Here is a 19,608-nt window from a genome sequence, read left to right as displayed (position 1 = left end):
ACGCCAGAGCGAGGAGTACGAGGACAGCGGGGAGGAGCATGAGGAGACTAATAAAGACTAATCGGAGGAGCATAGCTCCGCCGTAACAAAAAACTCGCAGGCCGGCGGATAACCCGGGTGGTGAGCGGGAGATCCGTCGGCTTAGTGAAACAAAACAACAAATAAATAATACTTAAACCAAGGCAATATAAAAGAGGTGCATGCGGTGGAGCTTCTCTCAGTCACCATCCCTAATGACTGGCGGAGTCAGCGGAACCTGCCGTCCGCGTGGTGGGGAAGGGTGGTGACTCGGGGTGAGAGAGAGAGCTGAACGGAACCCGAGGAGATCCGAGCGCGGTCGAGCCGGGTGGCCAGCCGAGCCTGAACGCACAAGGGACCCCCCCCTGGAACCGAGGGGTGAGAGAGGTAGGAGCTGAGACAGCCTCGGAAGGTCTCCCGCTAACTCCCGTATCCCCCCCCTGGGGAGGGGGAAGAAGGGAGGGAGCTCGGATGGTTGCTATGGTAACGTGAGCGAGGTACTCTAACTGAGCAGCGGTACTCTCCCCCCTGGGGGGGGGGGGGGGGAGGAAGCGTGGGGACAGTAGCCGGGTGGCTCATGGCGATCGCCTGGCTCGCCGTGAACGTGGCAGGGCCACGCGGTAAGACAGGCCAGGCGGTCTGAGATAGCCTAGGCTACCTCTAACCGTCTTGAGCATGCGTACAAAGCCTAAAATAACACGGGGAGAGAAGATAAATAAGCAGATAGAGAGAAAGCAACGTCCTGGAGAAGCTAAGCTAACCGTCCCAGAAGGGAGGGCGTCGAGCAACTCGGGAGCTGGCCTCTGCCGATACGTAGATACAGAGGGCGGCGGCCATGGTGGCAGGACTAAAAGAAAGGACAGATGTCCTAAGAATGCCTAACAAACCTAAACAAAGGAACATGCATGCATGAACACTGAGCTAAGGGTGATGTAGGCTATATGCTCAATCGAACTAGAACCCCGTGTAAGTAAAAACCAAATAGAGCCCTAGATAAATCTTGCACAACACATAAAATGTGAATATATACTGCTAGGTTCAAGCTACCTCGGTATGGGGGACTGAAGAAGCATGAAATAAGGGAAAATGTGGAGCGAGCCGCCTGGAACGACTCTGTAGCCATGCCGAGGAGGGCGCCGTTAAAAACCTAAATAAAAACGGTTAAACGGACCCTGGCTGGCTAAAATTAGATGAAACACTTTAGCAGTACTTAACTTAGCTGCGGCGATGGCTTGAAGTTCCATGGTGGGTGTTAATCCCAAAAAAGCGAGCACAAAAACACAGCAAGAAAAAGACACGTGTGTGCAAGATGGTGCTAATGGAAAGGATGACCGCTAGAGGCGCTCGTGATGGCGTCGGGAGCGCTAGTAATAGTAGTTGCTGGTGTAGGCCGTGTGTCGGCCCTCTCTAGTAGGGGGATTTTGTAGAAGGATGGATCTAAATGGTAAGAGACCCGTGGTAGTGGTTTCACTCGCCCCAGAAACCATACCGACACCTTTTTATATAAGGTGAGAGAGTCAAAATACTCTGACATTCCATTTTAGTTTTTTCTCTGGTAATGTTAGTAATATTTACCTTAGAAATGTGTGCTAAGCGGACATTTCACGAAGCGACACAGGCTGAGCCCAGAAATAAACTTTATTTACAGGTAATCACAGTTAGGTTAGGTATTGAATGGTCCAAATTGTTTTATTTCATTGTTTATTGGTCAATTTAGCTTTATTATAAAATTTACTGGTGTGTTTTTGTAGGGCCTGGAACGAATTAGGCAATTTACATGTAAAATGTGGTTCAAGATACGAAAAAAATCAGTTTACGAAGGCCGCTTCGGAACGGATTAATTTCGTATCCTGAGGTACTACTGTACCTAGTTTACTGATTATTTTCTTCACATTCTGATTGAAGGTATTCTTAAGCTTTTGTAGGATTGTAGGAGCCTTCTCTATTTTAGCTTAAGTAGTTTCATCACCAGTAGCCTGTACATTTTAACCCTATATTCTGAAGTATTCATGATAACAATGCTACCCCCTTTGTCAGCTTTCACAATTCTAATACCTCTGTATCTTTTCAATCCTTACAGAGCAATACTAAATCTCCTTGGCAAAGTAAAGGTATCTCCAAGTTTGTTTTCAATACTCCCTATCATCACTCCTCTGAGAAAAGAAGCTAAATCATTGTGCTGTTCAACATTAAGATAGTTAATCATGTTATTGAATTCTATGTTGATATTATTTGTAGTCCATAAACAGAAATTTAATCCTAGCCCCAGTGCTGTTGTTCCATCCCTAGTCAATAACCTACTTGAGATATTGTTTATATTATTCATATTGCTAAATTTTATCCAAACAGAATTACTGAATAATCCCTTAAACTTATTTTTAATGTTGACCATATTACAATTTGTATCAAAGTTTACTCTACTGCTAGTTCCTCATTGGACGAGTGGTTTTCATGCTTGGCTACCAATCTGGTGTTCCAAAGTTCGATTCTCGGCTCAGGCAACACAGAAGCAGAGGAATTTATTTCTGTTGATAGAAATTCAGTTCTAAGTAGAATGTGGTTTGGATACCACAATAACCTGTAGGTCTCATTGCTAGGGGACCAATTGGTTCCTAGCCACGTAAAAATATCTAATCCTTCGGGCCAGCCCTAGGAGAGCTGTTAATTAGTTCAGTGGTCTGGTAAAACTAAGATAACTTACTCAGCTGCTGATAGATATATAGAGAAATAAATTACATTCATAAAAGCTTTGATGCATTAACATACCTGGAATGGTTCAGAAATACGGTATTCAACAAAGCTAGGAGGATTTTTTACAGAGGAAATGTAGAGTATACTTGGAATAAAGAAAACAAGAAAATAGTTGCCCCCCATTTTTTGCCTATAATTAAACAAATTACTACTTCAAAAATGAAAGAAAATACATAAACATACCTTTGATAACACCGTAAAAAACACAAGATGTAAAAATAAATTGGAGAAGACAGTAATGCAGATGATGTGGGGGGTATACATAATTAATTGCAACAATTGTGGCGACAAATATGTAGGGGAAACAGGTAGGGGAATAAGGACTAGGATCCAAGAACACAGAAGGGCAGTAGTACAGTGGTCCCATATTCACAGGGGATGCATACCAGACCCCCCAGCGAATAGTTAAAACTCAAGAAAAAACACTAAAAATTTTTATTGGTCTTTAATAATTTTATTTCAAAAAGTGCATTTTATGATGAAATTGATGAAAAAAAAAGGAATTTGTGGATATTTCTCATAGAAAATACCGCGAATAGGCGAACATCTGCGAATAATGGGGGGAAATGTTCCAGAGAGAAACCCACGAATGCGTGAGTCCACGAATCTGGAGAACACGAATATGGGGGGTCCACTGTACAGCTTAACTCCCAGGGGAGTGCTATAGATAGGCATTATTGGGAAAAGGACCATAGGATGGATTTTAAAAACAGTAGGCTTATATACAAAAGGAATCCCAAGAGAAGTAATTTTTTGATGTTTGAGGGAAAGGAAAGTCCCAAAAAAGATGGTTAGGCAGTCAAGATGATATATAAAAGAATTAGCACAAAAGTAATAACAGCAGCTGGGGAAACAGAAATCTTTGAAGTACCAGGGGTCAGCATTGAGCCCATTTTTGCTTGTGCTGGTTATGGATGTGTTAAGTGAAGAGATCAGGAATGAAGAGCTGTGGGAGTTGCTGCATGCTGATGATCTGGTAATTACAGCTGAAAATGAGGAGGACCTACAGAGAAGGGTTGGAGAGTGGCAGGAGTCTTTAGAGAGGTGTGGCATAAAGGTGAATGTGAATAAAGCAGAGGTTCTGCTAAGCAGTAGGGAAGATAGAGACAGAATTGTAATACAAGAAAGAAGAAAATGCCAGTCAAGCTAAAAGTCAAGACCTGTAACACAGTGATAAGACCAGTGTTAATGTATGGAGTGGAAGCATGGGGTCACGAAGAAAAGAGAAAGTAAAGCTTGAGAGAACAGAAATGAGAATGCTGAGATGGATCATGGGAATATCGCTGCTGGAGGGATAAAGTTTGCAGAGGTGATAAGAGAGTCACAATTGAGATGGTATGGGCATGTGTTGAGGATGGAGATTAGGTTTTCTGCCCAACAGACTGATGGTGACCACTCACTTACCACAGGAGCTAATCCCACTGACCATCTGCTTAGGATATCAGAACAACTGGAGAGGATCAACAACTCTCAAGAGAATGGAAACCAAGACAGCCATCACATAAATAGCAGCTCAACAATAAGAAGTTCCAGAAGACTACTGGACCTTAACCCAGTCTGACAACCTCCACATCTCTTGAGAAAGGGCCACAGATAGGGTCTGAAAGTGCTCGATTGTTAAGTAAAATACTGTGTACATATTTACAAGTAAACAAGTGTGGGTTTCATTTTCCATCTTCAGAGGAAAGCTGAAAGAACTTTTTGTTTGGTATACCTAACAGCGGTGCCATTAACCGGTTATTGATGCCATTAACCGAAGCTCAGCCCCATAAGTTCCATATATCGCAGAGTTTTGTTTAATGGCAGTTTTCACTTATCAGCAACCCACCAAATATGGAACCCCCGCTGATAACCAGGGACTGCCTGTACTTTTATTTGCATTAACATAATTTTCATACTACTGCTGTGTCAAATCTAAAAATATGAAAATCATTCCCATGCCAGTGAATAACGATAGAATTCTTACCTTTCCTATGATTTCTGGAGCCTCAAGCTTAGAATCCAGATTGTAATACACTCCCCTGATATTTCGAATGGCAATCCAATGTTTACGTCTCAAAGGAAGTTGGACAGGCCCAAGACGATATTCAGATGGTACATTCAAAATAAAACCCACAACTTTCTCCAAAGCAATGACATGGGGATCTCTGAAAATACAGATGCTTAATGTCAGGAGCAAGTCTGCATGTCATGTAAATTACCAAAATAGGAAGCTTTTAGCAACATACAGTATGTGGTGACACTAAAATTAATAACTCCGAAGCTGATGGGCTTAACATGTTGCCTTTTACAACTAACAAGGTTCCTATAAGTGTACTCTAACCATTCATTAAACTTGAAAAGCCATAAAGCCAGTTTTATAATACAGTGGTACCTCGAGATACGAAATTAATCCGTTCCGAGGCGGCCTTCATATCATGAGCTTTTTGTAATCCGTTCCAAGCCCTCCAAAAACAACCCACCCCAGTAAATTTCATAATAAAGCTAAATTAACCTATTAACAATGAAATACTACAACAATCTGGACCATTCAATACCTAACTTAATACGTACTGCTAATATGTACTACATATTACCTGTAAATAGTGTATTAGTGTACATGGTATACAAGAAATACTGTACGTACATACGTACATATGTAGTAAAATGTGGAAGCTTACCTTCCGAATGAGGCTATCTCTGAAAGTGGCGACAGAGGAGGACAAACAGCAGATACGTACACTTAACTTTATGAAACACACAAAAAAAGTCAGGAAAACATAAACTAAACTTTACGAAACACATTAACACAACTGTAACACTTAACTTTTCAAAAAACTTAAAATTATATATTTTTTTTTATTTTTTTTATTTTTACTTTTTTTTTTCAAAATTTCAACTTCCTCACCACTTTCAACTATCTGTTTTTTTTTTGTAGTAGTATCACTTGGTTCTTCCTTTTTGCTTACTCCTACTAAAGGCCTCTTTAAAAAATAACTATCCAAGGAAGATTGCTTCTGCCTGCTTTTGACAATGTTCCTGAAACGACTCGGGTAAACGTCATCGAACTGTGCAAGCATACGACCTGTGTAAGGCTTTTCAGGGTGCCTCTTTTCTACGAATGATTGCACCTTATGAAAAGCAGCTAGAGCATCCTTAATTTCTGCCGTTGTCATAGAGTCCTCATCCTCCTCCTCGCCGCTGCTAGAGAACTCCTTTTGAACGACGTTATGTTGCATGGCCTCCAACTCCTTCAGGTCATCCGTCGTAAGCTCCTCTTGGTGCTCCTCAAGAAGGTCATTGATGTCGTCCTCATCGACGACCAGCCACATGGACTTGCCGAGTGCAACGATCTCGTCAAGATCTGGTTGCAAAACAGTTTCAGGATCATCAACTGTTCCTGAATCTGCAGCACCAGCTTCGCCCACGTCGAATCCCTCAAAATCTCGGGCGGATACGGCATTAGGCCAGAGTTTCCTCCACAAAGAATTCAAGGTTCGCCTCGAAACCTCCCGCCAATCTTGCTCGATGAGTCGGATGCATATTACGATATCGAAATGCTCCTTCCAAAATTCACGCAAGGTGAGGTTTGTGGTATCATCGGTGATGTCGAAACATCTCTTGAAAAGATGTTTCGTATACAGCTTCTTGAAGTTCGATAACACTTGCTGGTCCATGGGCTGGAGGAAAGGGGTGGTGTTAGGCGGAAGATAAAGAACCTTGATAAATGAATATTCCGCTACAATATCTTCCTCGAGGCCAGGAGGGTGAGCAGGGGCATTGTCCAACACCAGCAGACATTTCAGAGGGAGGCGCTTCTCTTCCAAGAATTTCTTCACAGTCGGGCTGAAACACAGACTTACCCACTCGATGAACAAAAGTCTTGTTACCCAGGCTTTCGCATTAGCCCTCCACATCACTGGAAGCTTCTCCTTAAGCACTTTGTGGGCTTTGAAGGCTCGAGGAGTCTCCAAATGATACACAAGTAGGGGCTTCGCCTTGCAATCCCCAATGGCGTTTGAACAAAGTGCAAGCGTAAGCCTGTCTTTCATAGGCTTATGCCCGGGTAGCTTCTTCTCTTCCTGCGTGATGTACGTCCGACGAGGCATTTTTTTCCAAAAAAGGCCAGTCTCATCACAGTTGAAGACTTGCTGAGAACTGTAGCCTTCGTTGATAGTCATCTTGTCGAATGTCTTAATAAAGGCTTCAGCCACTTTCGTGTCCGAGCTGGCAGACTCCCCATGCCGCACCACTGAATGGATACCAGTCTGTTTATGGAATTTTTCGAACCACCCATGAGAAGCCTTGAACTCTGGGGTTAGCGTTGAGGTCCCTTCTCCTCCGTCGTCTTCGGCCTGGGCAATCAAATCACCGAAAATAGCACTGGCCTTGTGGCAGATTGCCGTCTCCGTTATCGTATCGCCAGCGATTTCTTTTGTCTTTTATCCAGACAAAAAGAAGCCTTTCCATTTCATTGTGCACGTGGCTCCTCTTGCTGGACAAAATAGTCACACCCTTGGAAGGTGTAGCTGCTTTGATGACATCCTTATGCTTAACGGATGGTGCCTATTGTCGACGATTTCGGCCGTATTCCTTGGCGATCACACTCAATCGCATACCAGCTTCATACTTTTTAATTATCTCCATCTTCATCTCCAAAGAAAGCATCCTCTTCTTTCTGTGAATTTCAACTTTCTTGGGACCCATGACTACGTATATACTGTACGTAATCATGTTATGTAGTACGTATACGTATGTAGTAAAGTTCTCACACAATACAATAAAGTATACTACAACGAAATCACTAATGAATTTACGTTAATAAACAAAATCGTATAGAACGAATGAGCACCGCTTGCATACAATACCGATGATACCGTGAAGTGGCCGAAAGAGCAGGCCACTACGTAGATGCATCATGGGTGAGATGCTGACCAATAGGAGAGAAGGATCTCATGGCGGTGACTAGCATCAGGAACCAATGGGAGAGCGGGAGGTCGTGGCAAGTCTACTCACAGTTGGCGGCGAGCGAGTTTCAAAATTGTTATCAGTGGTCTGGGCGAATCTCGGACTTTACAGCAACAACCTTTCGTATCTTGAACAATTTTCGTATGTAGAGCCGCAAAAATCTGCGTATTTGCTTTTGTATCTCGAGTTTTTCGTAAGTTGAGCCTTTCGTATCTCAAGGTACCACTGTATATAAGAACAACAACAAACTACCATGTATGGTTAGTGGACATCAAATAATACAAGTAAGAGACAGTCTGACCTGTATTTACAATACACTACATTGAAGTCAGAAAAAATTACTTTCAAGAAAAATAATTAGATTTTTACACACCCATGAGTTATAAAATCATCCCAAAATACAATCTGTCCACAACAATAATAACAGTAGCTAGCTGACCATGTAGCAAATGTGCAGATAAATCCAGAAGGTCTCCAGCAGCAGTAAAGACTCATTCTTTGTGTGATCTGAGCATGTAACTAGAAGAAATGAGCATGGTTGGAAGGCTGGCTCAGTATTCAGACTTATTCAAGGGAAGAGGATGAATTTCAACTTAATTGTCTGTATATTTGGGGTCCTATATTTGTCAACTGGAGCATACCTGCTTAATTTTGCTCCTAGATTTTTAAAATTTTCAGTCTCATTTCACTTTTAAATTTGCTTTAGCAAACTAATTATTTACTGTCTTAACTTCACTATTCATTTTTTCCTTAACATGTTTATAGTATACAGACAACTGTTAGCTATTTGGCTTTTCCTGGCCATGAATATTTTCATAAATCACATTTCCTTTCCATAAATATAACGAACTTCATTAGTTAGTGTGTCCCTACTTCACTATATTTCACTAAATATAAGGATACTGCTTTAGATCTTTAGATCATTGCATGGTGAATTGATTGGAGGTTTTTCATAAGTTAGTCTGAATATCTTTAAAAATTTTTGTATAGCCTAGCTGAAGTCAACATAGCTTTTTATACTCAACAGATGTGCTCCTAGTAATCACTGTAGTACAATGGTTTCAGGTCTAGTTTACAGGAAGATCTAAACTGAAAGTGTTATTTTTGTAAAGGATGGGTTTCTACTCTAGAAATAACTTACGATGTTTGCCAATTTTGGCCTGTTGATCAGAAGTAATCTCAAAACAGAATGACATCCTTTCACAGTTTTCAAGCCTCTGATGGAGGTACTTCTAGAGCCATCTTCAAAGATCCACCCCTCTTAATATGTACTGATTTCCTACTTCAAGTACATTAGCTGTCTCCAGTTAAGACGTATGGAATAATCGCAGGTATTTATATTATCCATGAAACAAACACTGAAAGATACTTTGCTCCAACTTTTAGAGAATTTATAAAATGATTTAGCATACTTTTCAATATGAATAAGCAAAGTCCTCCCTCTTTTCTTTGAAGCAAATCTTCGGTCAAAGAAATTGGAGGCTTGTTTTATGTGCACTGAGGCCCATCCACTTGTGCATACAAGCCTGTCACCTGCATCCAACACAAGCAGTGTCAACAGAAACTTACACATGGTGAGCAGTATATTTGAACTGTTGCACCTGAACAGTAAGTGTATTTGTCACTAATCCTAACGTTACTCAAGCAAAGTTCTCTTCTCTGCACCTGTTTCTAATAGTTCCTAAAAAAGAAAATGACGTTTAATAAAAAGTTCCCAGTTTATCTGCAGCGTTTTTCTCTTCACACCTGGAAGCTGAGGGTTTTGAGACCAGGCAGCTGAGGCAATCTTCAGATTATGCAGAACAACTACCCCCAATATCTATTTAGAAAAATGTCACACTTTTTGTGGTTGGTTCAGTGAAATGGGTCTCAATTCAATGATTGCCAGTACATATTCCATTAATATAAGACTTTGCTGTTCCTAGTCTGTGACAAAAAGCAGTCAGTCTCAGCCATTAGGATATATAAGTAGACAATATCTCATGTTTGTTAAATTAGTGGACTTGAACTTTCTGATGCTGTAATATCATGATTTCAAGAAGGGGTTTCTTGAAGGTCCCTCATTTAAAGCAGGAAATTATCTTCTCTTGAGCCTTTTCTACTTTTACTTTGAATATATCATGAAATCCTTGTGTTCTGAGTAGCATGTTAGATTCAGAGCTTAGCCTAGAGATATCATCTCTGCTGTATACAATGGAGCACAATACAGTAGTGATGTCTCGTCCTTCATCTCCAAACTCTAAAGCTTAACCAACTTCATTTTCTGATTTAGAGCCATCTGTACAGATCATCAATCAGACTTTATGCTTTGTATCATGCTCTAAAAAAACTAGCTCTGAGCTCATGTTCTTACCAGTGTCTTTGATTTATAAACAGTATTTCAAACATTAGATTAATGCTAATACTTATATCTTTTAGCACTGAATTATTTCATCATCAAGCTTCTCTACTGTTTTTGGAAGGGTTTGGAGGATCTTGCACCAAACCTTACTAGGGCCAGAGTCTTTCTTGAAGGCTGAATTCTTAGGGGAGCCCTTCATTCTTACAATATACAGTGCAACCTACGCTTCTCTCTTCTAGATGTTAAGGAAGTTCATTACAGTTAACATACGATCTCAATGCAAATTTTCTAAAAGAGCCAAAGCATATTCAAAAGAATGATGCTGTGGACTACATCCAATTCTTTCAGTTTGGACTGGCATGGTGATAAGTCCATCTGAGCGCCACAGTCCAATATCTCCTTCAACTTGCTAGTCCAAGCTGGATAAAGTGGTTGAGGGCAAGTGGGAATTTTAGCCATGTGTCAGTAAGGAGGAAGACAGTGTACTGGGGACTGGTATACAAGGTAGGGGCACTGATGGTGAGAGGGGAAAAGTTTCATTTGATTTTGGGGGAGTATGTGTAGGGTTAGGAGTGCTGGTAATGGTATCATCAACAGATGAATGGTGTGAATGTGTTTCCCAGAAGAACTGACCCAGACTTGACTTATAGTTCTTGTTCCCCGCAGGTGGGTAGTGACATCAGTGCACCTCATGCAGTGCACTCTAAACATTACTTAAGGTTCTTTGCAGAGTCCCTTCCACCCCTAGCTGCAACCCCTTTCAATCCTATTACCGTAACTCCACTCATAATCTCTTTCTTCCATTTTATTTTCCACCTTCTCCTACCAATATTGTTTCATAGTGCAACAGTGAGGTTTGCCTCCTCTTACACCTTTCAAACCGTTTTACTGTCAATTTCATCAGCACTGAATGCTGTCATAAATCCTAGCAGTTGGCCTTTGGCCTAAACTCTTTATTCCACTCTATTCTATATTTCATATTTTTCACTGACTGTGCCTGTATTGATAAATTTTTCAGGTATTAATCAGATAGTCTAGTCATTTTCCTTTAAAATTAGAAAACCAAGATACAGTGTCTACTCAACTTCAGGGACAGCTTGGGGGTCTTCCACTAAGTAACAAAATCCTCCTAAACAATACACTACCCCACAGCTAAGTCTCATAGCCTACAATAGTCCAGTGCAATTTTATAGAAAGTATCTAATAGCCTATCCTAACCAGTATTTTGTAAGTGCTATTCAATTCAAACTGTTGAATTACTTACCATTTGGATCCAGATAAATCTAGAAAATGAGCTGCATCTAATAATAAGTACACACCTTTATCTACTTACAATTACAAGAGAGTACAAAGTACTGGTTATACAAAAACCCATACAAGTTGTAGAAATACACATAACTATTGTTTCTGTTTAAACATAATTGCCCCAAATTCATAACAAAAAATAACAGAGACAGAGAGGAGAGTTAGAGAGAGAGAGAGAGAGAGAGAGAGAGAGACGAGAGAGAGAGGGAGAGAGAGAGAGAACATTGTTTCCTTACAAGATGCAGCACAAGAGGAGAGCATTGGCTGTGTGTGCATGTATTTGTTTCATTATCCACCCTCACAGGCAGCCAGGTATTGTTCACTATCCACCCTCACAGGCACAGCCAGGTAAGCATCAGTTTAACATGGTGCATCTGTTCATTCATTCACCCTCCACCCTCACAGGATCAAACAAGAAAGCCTCGGCTTACTGACCGATAGACCTATCGTAGTTACTAGATTTCTCCAGTAAGTTCAAAATATTTGTATCATTTCCATCAGACTTGGGCAACACCAATAAGTAAAAATAATAATTTTTATATCAACAAGTCATTTTCGCATTAAAGCATCAAAGCCAATCAGAACTTTTTTGGTAATGTTAAAACACTTCTTTTGTTCTCCAATTAGTGATAAATGAATAAAACAAGTACTATTTACAAATATATGAAATAGCATTTCATGTATTCAATGTATTTTTTTAAATAACGTAACCAAAACCAAAAAATATATAGTACAGTGGACCCCCGCGGACTCACACATTCTCGGATTTCACTCTGGAACATTTCCCCCATTATTCACGGCAAATTCGCCTTACTGGCAGCTATTTTTCTATGAGATATATCCACAAATTCCTGGTTCTTTTATCAATTTCAAAATAAAATGCACTTTTGGATAAAACTATTAACCCTTAAACGCTGAATGGACGTATTAAACGTCAAGTCAAAATGTCCCCTGTATGCCAAATGGACGTACCATACGTCGACTCAAAAAAGTTTTTTTTTTTAATTCGCGGAAAAATACTTATAGGCCTACCAGCCGAAAACTTTTGAATCACGCGCCTTGGGGGATGCTGGGAGTTCACGGATCAAGGCGTTGTTTTGTTTACAATCGTTACGCAGGCGCGCAAGCGCGAATTCTTTCTTATCGCACTAAAAAGTATCAGTGACACATCTCAAAAATTATTTTGTCCCTTTGACATAATTTTTGCACCGTTTTAAATTATCCGTTACATGAAGTATTATATATGAAAATGTGCGCAATTTCATTCAAAATAAAACAGAAAATACTCATGATTGTAGCTTTTATCAGTTTTTGAAATATTTCCATATGAATAACGATAAGTGCCAAAATTTCAACCTTCGGTCAACTTTGACTCTACCGAAATGGTCGAAAAACACAATTGTAAGCTAAAACGCTTATATGTAGTAATATTCAACTATTTACCTTAATTTTGCAACAAAAATTGGAAGTCTCTATGCCAACAATATTTCGATTTTGGTGAATTTATGAAAAAACTTTTTCCTTACATCCGCGCGGTAACTCTTCCAAAAAAAATCATACATGGGATTGTGGTAATGTTTGCACCATTTTAAAATTAGCCGTTACATAAAGTTTTATATATGGAAATGTGCGCAATTTCATGCACAATACAACTAAAAACAACCCATGTGATAAGTGACAAATTTTCAACCTTCGGTCAATTTTGACTACCAAAATGTAGAAAAACGCAATTATAAGCTAAAACTCTCATATTTTAGTAATATTTAATCATTTACCTTCATTTTGTAACAAATTGGAAGTCTCTAGCACAATATTTTGATTTATGGTGAATTTAAGAAAAAAATAACATTTTCCTTACGTCCGCGTGGTAACTCTTCCGAAAAAATCATACGTGCGATTGTGGTAATGTTTGCACCATTTTAAATTAGCCGTTACATAAAGTTTTACATATGAAAATGTGTGCAATTTCATGTAGAATACAACGAAAAATAATTGAAGGTTGTAGCTTTTCTCATTTTCGAAATATTTGCATATAAATCACGATATATAGAAAAAAAACCATGGTGTTCGGTCAACTTTGACTACCGAAATGGTCGAAAAACACAATTGTAAGCTAAAAACTCTTATATTTTAGTAATATTCAATCATTTACCTTCATTTTGCAACAAATTGGAAGTCTCTAGCACAATATTTCGATTTATGGTAAATTTATGAAAAAAACTTTCCTTCTCACCGCTCGCGGATTCTCCGCCATAAATCTCCGAATTGCGTACATCGCATTCTCGGAAAATTTGCTCCGTTTCATATTAGGCATTTCATAGAGTTTTATGTATGAAAATGTGCGCAATTTCATGTAGAATAAAAGGAAAAATTTTGAAGGTTGTAGCTTTTCTAATTTCCGAAATAATTGCATATAAAATAAATTTATAAAAACTTTTGACATTTGGTCAACTTTAACTCGTCCGAAATGGTCGAAAACTGCAATTGTAAGGTAAAACTCTTACAGTATCGTAATATTCCATCATTTAACTTCATCTTGAAACAAATTAGAAGTCTCTATAACAATATTTAGATTAATGGTGAATTTAAAAAAAAAATATATTTTTTTACGTCCGCGCGTTACGAATTCATGCATCATTTTGTGATAATATTTTCTCTGTGTTGCTTTTATCATTTTACAATGTGTTATATACCAAAACGATTGCAATTTAGTTTACATTACAACAAAAACAAAAGTAACTTGTTTTACCTTTAACCGTTTTGTGCACATAGAGCGATTTAAATACAAGTATATATGAAATTTTGTTTTTGTACTATCATATATTGCATTATTTATATATGATAATGATAATTTTTATAATTTCTGATGTTGCATGATGGTTGCATTAACCTTCAGGCAATGACAAAAAAAGGAGCCAAAATGAACTCTTAATCTTCAAAACTAAGCGCGCTGTGATTTTTTTTTTAAATTATTTTTTCCGCTTCCGCGCTCACTCCAAACCGGCCCCGGCATTTGGGAGAGGTTTTGATTTTTACCGCTTCGGCGTTTAAGGGTTAAAAAAACCAGGTATAAATTTTTTAGTGGGTTTTTCTTGAGATTTAACTAACAAAATAGGTTTTAAGCATTTTTATTGGGGTTCCAACTATTCGTGGGTTCTAACTATTTGCGGGAGGTTTGGTACGCATCCCCCGCAAATACAGGGGGACCACTGTATGTATATCACCATCATATTTAGGTCTCAAAGCAAATTCAACGCTAAAATAAAAGAATATTTACATATGACTGATTACTCAAAAAGAAATCATTATAAGAATTATCAGGAATGAAAGTATGTAATCAAAAATCAGTAACCGATTACATGCCGTGCTAATTGACTCAAGTGGCCTGCCTGTGCACCAGTCCGCCATGCGAGCCGGAGACTATTGGTTAAGATGTGGAATGTTCACAAATGTGTGACAGTGACACCAGGAAAATACCTCCGTATGCCAAGGCCATGTAAGCCTTCTCTCCCAAAGCCCCCTTTAGCCAAAAATTAAAGTCATTATTTCCTTACTACTTTTCAACCTACACAATTTCAGTCTCTGCAAAGGAAAGTGTTGAGTGTCACAGGCACAATAAACAAAACAATATGTGTTGGACTACTGCAAACGTTTGGCCTAAAAAGTGTCTTAAAATTCACAAATTACTTTACGGTATAACTATATTTACCGGCAGCTTGCGACTATAACAGCCTATGGCTGGTAAACAAAATCCCAAAAGCAAGGTATAACCTAAGGAAATGATATAACCTTCATGAATTACTTTTAAAGGTAATTATTAACCGGCGACTTGCACGTAGTCTAATCCTGGTAAGTAAATAATAAATGCAAAAGTTCTAAGATACAGAAATGGAATAACATTCAAGAATTATTCTAAGGTAATTATTTACCGGTCTCAGGCTAATGACCTATGGCCCATACACAAAATCTAAACATAAAAGTTTGGCTAAAAGGAATGATGTAAAATCAAGATTGCTTAAGGCAATTATTAACAGGCGACTTGCGCAGTGTGTAAGCCCAGTAAGAAAACATACATGCAAAGTATTTTGCCTAACTAAATGAAGTTACATTCAACAACTAAGTATTCCCAGAGAATACAAATATCTGGCTTGATGATAATCTGAATTGAACAAACATAAGATAAGACTCATCCTACTCGAAGGCTACAAATGTGTTCCAGTGGTTGATGTAACACTACCGAAATCCGGTGATATAATCGGAAAATAAGAACAAGCTGCTGTAAGCACTTGATGTTTAGTCAAGCACGGCAGGAAACAGAATGAAGTGCTCTGCTAAGTTGTTCCTAGTAGTATTGCCTTGGTGGACAACACTATATACCTACACTGAGCATCAAAGTGCTAACCGCAAAATATGAATTAGGCTGCCATACATGAAACTAATACTAGCTATATATATTACTGGGCAAGTCTCTAATATACAAAATTTAATACTATTAAGACAAAAAATATATACAGTAGAGACCCGGTTCACGACCGTATTAGAACTCGACATAATCAGATTTCGCCACTAAATTTCCAATAAACTTTGTATCTGTTTTCAACCAAAAAACCAGTTTCCGACCCACGACAATATGATGTTTGTAAACAAAACTGTTTCCGCCAGCCGCCGATAGTTGGCGTCATCCAGTGCTACCAAATGTAGCATAATTTTCATGTTTTTTAGCATAATTTAACCCAAGAATTGGAGCTTAGCATAATTTCTTTCACACTTAGGGTTCTAGTACAATTTTAGAATGTAATTTCACTAAAATTTTAAATAAAATGCAGAAAATTCCTCAATTTCATACACAGCTTTAGTGAATGTATCTTCAAGTGAAATTGCCTCAAAAGCAGCACTAACAAATGAGTTAATTGGTAAGTTTGAACCCAACTAAGGAATGTTAAATTTGTGAATATAAATAAATACCCACAGTGGCATGACAAACGATCAGTAAAGTGTTAATAATGTTTTTTCTTCATGAGTAAAGAATTATTATTTTTTTTTTCCTTTTTTAAGTTTATTTTTTCAGTAGTTATCAAAATTTTAATTATGTCTGAAGTGATTTTCACACAATTTTCAAGTATTTATCATTGTGTATGTGATCTGTTAAAGAAAAATAGTGTTTCAGTGGCATGATAATGATCAAGTAATAAGTACGTTATGTTTTTCTTCTTGAGTAGAGACTGGTTTTGTTTACCTTTTTTTTAGTTTTAATTTTTCAGTTAAATACAAAATGTTATATTTGAAGTAATTTTCACACATTTTCAAGTATTCATAATTGTTATGGCACCACCTGTTAAAGAAAAATGGTTCTGAGTGGCATGATAATGATGCAGTAATAAGTAAAATTTGTTGTTTTTCTTCACATTTGTATGTGTGATCTTCACAGCTTTTGTCAAATAGTATAATAGTGATTGCATATCAAATAGTGTAACTAGTGGATTGCCGGTATGTGATCTATTAAAGAAAAATGGTGTTTTATTACGAGTTTCCTAACATGTAAAGATCATCAAATTATTAGTTATAATATTGTCTGTTCGTCACTTTGTATCATTTCACCTAATAATATTAAATGTTTTTAAATTTCCATTACATCGTTGTTTTAGCTCAAATTTATAAGAGAAATGAGATAATGATAGATTAATAGCATAATTCTGGCACAAAATTGCACCATATTTGGCATAAATTCTTGCTTGGACCGACTAGCATAATTTAGCAAAACGGTTGGTAACACTCGGTGACGACACTCAGCATTGTTTAAAGTCCGCAACTAATGTTTACAAACATTCAAAACATGTGTCGTCGTCTTGTACGACCTTGCGCGCATTTCGTTTGCTTTTTCGGTGGTATCAACTCTATACGCAGTTACCTTTTTGATTCATCATGGGTCCCAACATTACTACTGGCTATCTATTAAAACCTTTTGCTATTGTTAATCTCTGAAATAATGGAAAAGTGTTTACATGGCATCTCGCGTTTTCCTTCTTCAAAATGTTTCCATCATTTCCAACTCCAAATTAAACCTGAAGTTTCGTCTATCCTCTCCGCTGCATGAAAGTGATGAGCGAAAAAAAGATTTAATCAAGCACCCTTGCTTGATTTTTGTTTTTTTCAAGCGTAGACATATTCTAAAAAACCATGCTCACACTTGAGGCGCGCGTTTCAGTAGCAAATGCAATACGCATTTAAGTCTAGGTTTGGAGTGAAGGCAATGTTACGTACGTAGGTTACATGTGCGGTTCGGTAGCGAATGCAATCTTTAAGCTTTGTTAAGCTTAAAGATTAAGAAGAATCTTTTATGTTGTACTGTAATACGTCAATGTTTACGTGTAAGATTTGGTAGTGAAACCAGTTACATACGTAACATGTTCGGTTCGGTAGCAACGCAATCTAAGCTTTTTAAGCGTGCCGGTAAAGAAGAGTTTTAGCCTTTGGTTAACTCAGAATCTGCTACGGTATACATTAATTATAGAAATTAAGTAGATTCTTTTATGTTTACTGTAAAATACGTCATTGTTTACGTGTGAGATTTGGTAGTGAAACCACTGTCACATACGTAACGTGTGCCGTTCGGTAGCGAACGCAATCTTAATCTTGTTAGGCTTGCTGGTAAAGAGGGGTTAGCCTTAGCTTAATCAGAGAAGCCGCTATGGTATAGAATAATTATAGAAATTAAGACGATTCTTTTATGTCTGCTGTAAAAAGACGTCAATGTTTACGTATGAGGTCTGGTAGTGACACAGTTTACATATGCAACGCCAGCGTGCGTGCGGGTAACGAACGCAATTTGCATGCTTTGTTTATAAGCGTCCTCGTAAAAAAAGAGGTTAGCTTGATATTAAACTCAAGAGATGCTGGTACGTAATGGTATAGTAATTAAAAGACATTAAGAAGATTCTTTTACTTATACGTACGTATATATGTACCATGCAGTACCATAATAATTGTCAAAGTCTAATAAGCTTGAAACCAGCCCTGATATTGGACAATTTGCCGTAAAAGAGCCACCTTTTTTATAAGGACATTTATGAAACAAATCGTTAGTATCATAACATTACATTTACTGAAAGATAATTTTCAAGCGAATCTGTATACAGTATTGCAGTCGACTCCGTAAAAGATTTACCATAAATTAATATCGAATGTAAACGTTTCTAGGCTTATAGCGAGATATGGTTTGTTTCCTTAAATGCCGACTTACTGTAGGCAAATTTTTGCAAGTTTTTGATAAATATAAATTGGGTTTAATTTTAATAGTTTATTAATTTACTGTAATAATTAGACTTGCTTTCAATGTTTTTATTATGTTAGCAAACACGTTTCATGCCTACCCACTACACTACGTTCTACTTACTATTTACCTAGGTAGCCTATGGCGCTTGGTCAACAATCGGTTGGACGCAGGCTAGTTTTCTTTTATACTGTATATTATACATTTAAAAATTATAAATACAGTTTACATGATTTATTTAACTTTTTAACTTTATTAGTTTTGTAATTTACATGTAATGTATTGTATAAAAATGGAAGCAAGGTTAGGGTAATAACTGATGGTCAAGAACGGATTAATCCATTTTCAGTTATTTCTTATGGGAAAACTTGATTCAGTTCTCGAAATAATCGAATTTCGACGCTCCTTCTGGAACGAATTATCGTCGAGAACCGAGGCTCTACTGTACTAACCAAAGGGTTAACATGTAATGAGGTCTGGTAAACAAAAAACATATTGCAAAGTTTAGCCTAAAGGAATGGTGTAACAAACAAGAATTACTTTTTGGTCTGAACTATTATCCTCACTCCCCCCCCTTGCTAGAGAGTGGAGTACATGCTACTACTGAATAGAGGGTTTGACTATTGAACTACAAAGCAAACAAACTACCAGTATGACTACCTACTCACCTGTACCAGGTCTATTCCTCAACCCGCCCGTAGGAAGGAAAGAAACAAGAGAAAGACAGGAGACCAGCCAACTCACTCATTCTCTCTTCCAGACAAGCATCTTAGGTAAGATAAAAATGTGCCCAGTTAAGGGCAACGATGAGTTACACGATCTGTTTGGGCAGCCACCACAGGAACCCAAGGAAAGTGTCCAAAGATCTGTGAGCAACATCCTTAAGATAGAGAGAGGTGAACATGGACTCACATAACCAAGTACCAGTGCTCGGAACTCTATGAACGGCCAAGTTCTTCTGAAAGCCAGAGAGGGA

General features: G+C 38.2%; 1 protein-coding gene across 1 annotated transcript in view; it reads right to left on the bottom strand.

Annotated features, from left to right (window-relative positions):
* Nucleotides 1-19,608, bottom strand: part of LOC135215380 (josephin-1-like) — a 315,685-nt gene that overhangs the window by 127,422 nt on the left and 168,655 nt on the right. Inside the window, exon 4 of the mRNA XM_064249959.1 lies at nt 4,736-4,916. Within this exon, the coding sequence (XP_064106029.1) occupies nt 4,736-4,916 (181 nt within the window). The remainder of the gene's footprint in view (nt 1-4,735; nt 4,917-19,608) is intronic.

The sequence above is a fragment of the Macrobrachium nipponense genome, chromosome 5 (assembly GCF_015104395.2).
Source record: "Macrobrachium nipponense isolate FS-2020 chromosome 5, ASM1510439v2, whole genome shotgun sequence".
Classification (NCBI taxonomy): domain Eukaryota; kingdom Metazoa; phylum Arthropoda; class Malacostraca; order Decapoda; family Palaemonidae; genus Macrobrachium; species Macrobrachium nipponense.
Note: the sequence above shows the minus strand (reverse complement) of the source record. Positions and strands in the feature narration are given on the sequence as shown.